Raw genomic sequence first — 4,993 nt, 5'->3', positions numbered from 1 at the left:
ATTGACAACCGTTTGACGTCCAGAATGCGTTGCAGTTATCGAACGGCATTCGTTAACTGAAAAGTAAACATTTTGTAGTTATCGAACGGCTACTGTATTAATATTAATATTAAATACTAGTCGACCCGGCAGACGTTATCCTGCATAGTAGGCGAAAATATGCGTTCTGAAATGGCCAAGCGAAAATCCTATACAAATCTTAATTTCAGTTTTTCACGATTTACTCATCTCAAGTCGTGATTTTCGTAGGAAGAAATATCATAATATCCAGCTTTTCGCGCACGGGGATGGCGGCTTCTGTGGGTTTCAAAGTGTATCCGTCCCTGTACTTCTTTGATATCTGGCTTTGGTTTCATCAAACTGTCAAACCCAAGCCAGATGTCAAAGAAGTACAGGGACGGAAACACTGAAATCCACAAAAGCTGCCATTACCGTACGCGAAAAGCTGGTATCCAGTTACCCGTCGGAAACATTACAGAACATATCTGCTGAAGGAATGAAGAAAATCCTTCGAGCCGTTTTCGAGTTATGCGGATACGAACACAGACCATTTCATTTTTATTATATAGATTTATTAATTTCAATTCGCGAAGTCGAAGCAAAATTCTTCACACAAACAATGACAATTCTTTATGGCTTTTTACAGTAGAGCAACAGAGAGGAGAAGATGGCGGCCATGTTTCACTCAAACTCTGACAGATAGCAATAGAGCTTGCTGACGTTTGATCATCTTTCTCTTGTACGCGCACAAAATGGATAGGATTTGTTTTCATCGGGAAACGCTTCGGAAGCGTGCAAGAGAAAGATGATTAACGTCAGCAAGCCTCACGGGGTTTCCTTCTTATAAGAGGGAAGAGCAGAATTTGCTTCGACTTCGCGAATTTAATAGAGTAGAGTGGGGCAAGAGTGCGCGTGGGGTAAGAGTACGTTTTCGATTTTTTGAAGTAAGAAAAAAAGATAAACTAGCAGCACTGCATCAGTTTGACAGGTATTCTGGCCAACTATTATCATGTGTAATTGTAAACGATTTGAATAAACAACAAGGGAGATATGGAGTTAGATAACTTTTTGGTCATTTTGCTAAAAATAATTGGATTTCCGCAACTAGTATTTCATTACCATATATACGTTCAATCAGGTGAACATTATACCATTTCGATAACCTATTGTATAGAGTACTTTATGGTACAGAACACCAATCCGGTTGGTTTTCCAAGAAGTCAAAACCATTACTTGCATAATTTTTGGGACTGTGGGGTAAAAGTACGCAGGAACCGGTGGGGCAAGAGTACGCATATGAATCTTCAAGTTATGATGTCAAACCCGTATTTCCGGCCGAAATAAGACTTCTTCCAAAGCGTAAAGATCCACAACTAAGAAAAAAGGGACAGAATTTGAAATTATCACAAGTTTTTAGGATAAGTTGAAGTAATTCGGTGTTAGAAAGGACTTAGCGAACAAAGCACTGAAGCGAAATATTGAAATTGTATTAGGACTTGTTGTACACCTAAACATAGTACGAAAACACAATTTCATCTTAATGATAATTTCAATCAATCAAAAGAAACATTCATAAATTACGCAACGTTTAGTTGGGAGGGGTTGTGAGATCTGTGACGATCCATATAATTTTTAAAGGATTCATACAAATAGTGTAAGATAGAGGGGGAGGGGTGATGAAATAGCCAAATTTTACGTTACGTGATTGGTGGACTTTCTTTAAGGAAAATGACTTTGTATACGCCACGCGAAACCTGATATATATTTTTACCTCTGTAGTTTTTTGTATATATAAAAAACAATGGTTTCTCGTATGAAAGTGCACATTTTTAGGACCCCCTCCGCCTTTAAAAGTTGCGAAATCTTTGAACATTCCCTAATATATGCTCATTAAACATCAATTAAATGTTATTAACTCTTATTTGTGTTAATATATACTTAAAGCACATGATTGGATAAATGCGTACTCTTACCCCACCCGATGCGCACTTTTACCCCACCGGTGGGGTAAGAGTGCGTTTTTCACTTGTCTCCCAAGCAACCAGAAGTTCGGATAAGAAGGGCTATTTTGGCTTAATCAGCTCTCATTTTAAGTAATTCTTTGTATGGTGGGAGCGTAAAAGTGAACTTTAAAGTTTCGTTAAGGATGCTTGGAACTTGATGTGAACCATAGTGAACCAATTAGTTCGGTTAAGAGTAAATTTAAGTAAAATCTGAACTTCTGGTTGCTTGGGCTTGCAATAAGGGTTCTACTAAAACGAATCTCAATAATTTCAATATTTTTTCCACTGGGTAACATAAAGGAAGAGTATATGAATCATCGACACTGATTTGATATGCAGAAGCTTGCTTCATAAGGGCCACATGATCGATTGAAAACTAAGTGCGTACTCTTGCCCCACTCTACTCTACTTGTATAGACTAATAAAAATGCAATCGTATAATTTATTTACTTAACCCATATACGATTCATTAGGTTTTCAAAATATAATAATAAATATAATCATGTGACACTGCCGAGGCTGCACTTGTTTACAACCGCTGAACAGGCCTGCAAGTCCGAAGCTGTCACATTCATAGAAGAACTGTCAATTGACGGTAAAATCAGCTGATTTTAAACGTCTCGTGAAAAGGCCTATTTTTATGTATGCAAACATAAACTACATACAACACCCTTCATCAGATGTTATGAAGTTATTTGAATATAAAGCCCTAAACGCAATACAACGGAACGGCGACGGAAACGGAAAATTTGACAGTTAGCCCATCACGCTCGTCCGGATGAACTCAATTTTGGGTCAATTTAACTCAAATATATAACTTCTTCTGAGACGTCAAACGCTGAGTAAACGAGATTTATGAATTTGAGTAGCTGCCACCCGGAAAGAAAAAAACCTTAAGTTGAATGGTGTGAACTGTACAAAAACAATACAATTTATGGGAGACAATAAAAGATTGTATTGTATTGTATTGTATTGTATTGTGATTGTATTGTGAGACTTTTCATACTAATAAACAAATATATTGTATTTACAGCAAATTTACAATAAAATGTATTTCTTCGGCTGAGTTTATTGTTCATACCATTGATTTACAACATTTTTTGTTGTTACATTCAATTTTCAAACTGGCTACCCTGTCGGTTATTTTTTTGACAGCATACAAAACGTTTTTTTTTTCGTTTGAAATAAAATGCAAAAACATTTTTCTAAAAAGAAAAGGAAACATTTAGTGCGCTATCCAGCAATTGACCAATGCAAGATCTTGACTTAACCTCACTTATTTGACAGTTCACAGAGCTTGTTTACAGGGTGTTAGAATTAAAATCGATTAGCCGGAAATAAAAATCCGTAATTTTCGCTCAAAATCATTTTGATCCGAATATTCTAGTGATATGCTTTAATTCCTACCATAAATCAATCACGAAAGACATCAATATTCTTAATCAATCACAAAGCAGTTTTTCCGGAAGCTGCTCCAGAGACTAAGTCCCTGTAAACAAGCTCTGTGAACTGTCAACCTACGTCATCTTGCACTGGTCTATTTGCCAGAATGCATTTTACATCAAGCATTTATTGAATCCGGAGCAAATGTGGTACGTATCGCCTACTAGATGCTAACAGCTCCTATCCGTTGAAATAACCTACAACTTTGTCTTACCTTAGGGTGAAATCAGGAGTGATTCAGTTTGATTCTAAATTTTCAACCACTATTCTAGTTTGCATCTGGAGCAAAATAGAACAAACTCGCTGGTTCCCCCAGCAGTGTTTTATTCATGTTTTTCAAATTTTCAATTAATTGAAATCATTATATTACTGGCAAGAAAGGCGCCGGAATTGCAAAGTGGATTGATCCGTAGACAAAATGACGCATCCATACACCAAAACATTTGAAACATATTTGAATCTCGTGATTCAATCGCCCGCACGGAAGGATGTCTAAAAGCGAACAGGAATCTACCTCGTTAGGACACAAACCACCATAGTCAAGTTTCAAAATAAGTTTGGGTTCGAACCAAGTGTATTTTGCCCTCGGGTTTTTGCGAGTGTGTTTGTTTACCTCTACACCGGTTTAGACCAGTTTCTTCCGCGCTTTTTGTTGTCACAGGTTATAAATAACCTATACGGTATACGGTCGCAGGGAAGTGGTTGAATTTTTGCTCACCAACGATGCATCGATCCAGGTCCGAGACGATGGAGGACTCCACCCGCAGCAATGCGTGTTCGTTTGGTTATGCCGATGTCGTTCGCTTGCTGCTGGAAACCGGCGCCAATCCAAATACCCGGGACAACTGGAACTATACCGAGGCCGCCAGCAAGGGTAAAGTGGATGTGTGCATTGCCCTACTGGAGCATGGTGCTGATCCAAACATTAGGAATTCTGAGAACAAAATTCCTTTGGATCTTGCTGATCCTTGTACCCGGCCGGTTCTGACGGGCAAGTACAGGAAGGATGAACTGTTGGAGGCAGCGCGGTTCGGATCCGAAGAGCGACTGGCGGTGATGGGCCACGAAGGTCTGAAACAGGTCGGCGTATCGGCGTACGGATTCCGGCACAAAATTCTGAAAGGCATCGCCACCCTCCGGGCCACCACGCACAGGTCAGAATAATGCAGGTGGCACTGCAGCGAACATAACTAAATAATGCATTCGTTACAGGGCTAGGGCTAACTCCGAACCCGGTCACTCTTCTGGTGGATTTACTTCCCGACGACAAGGAGTTTCTTACCGTCGAAGAAGAAATGCAAGCGACGATGTCGGGATAATGGTCACGCTGGCGGTTATTTCAATCGATACAACATCGTTAGGGTGAGTGACTTTATTTTGAGTTTGTATTTACGCCGTCGACGTCGCCCATATTCTGCACTATACATCTAGGGTTTAATTCTGAAGACTTTCCGGTTTCTAATTGTTTCTAACTTGTTCGGATGGGAACGCCGCGGGTTGTTTTTCTACTTCAAAGATTTAAAAAAGTATCCTTTTCCTGCAGATAA

The 4,993-nt window shown here is 39.2% G+C and overlaps 1 protein-coding gene across 1 annotated transcript; it reads left to right on the top strand.

Moving 5' to 3' along the window:
- Positions 1 to 4,043: 4,043 nt before the first annotated feature.
- LOC134203422 (poly [ADP-ribose] polymerase tankyrase-like) lies at positions 4,044 to 4,808 on the top strand (the record flags this gene model as incomplete). Its single annotated transcript, XM_062678305.1, has 2 exons — positions 4,044 to 4,600; positions 4,659 to 4,808. Coding segments are annotated over exons 1-2 (581 nt in total), but the record flags the coding sequence as incomplete, so codon positions are not given.
- Between the last annotated feature and the right edge of the window lie 185 nt (positions 4,809 to 4,993).

Source organism: Armigeres subalbatus, unplaced genomic scaffold, assembly GCF_024139115.2.
Source record: "Armigeres subalbatus isolate Guangzhou_Male unplaced genomic scaffold, GZ_Asu_2 Contig1849, whole genome shotgun sequence".
In the NCBI taxonomy this organism is placed as follows: Eukaryota; Metazoa; Arthropoda; class Insecta; order Diptera; family Culicidae; genus Armigeres; species Armigeres subalbatus.
The sequence above is the reverse complement of the archived record's forward strand: the minus strand, read 5'-3'. Positions and strand labels throughout refer to the sequence as shown.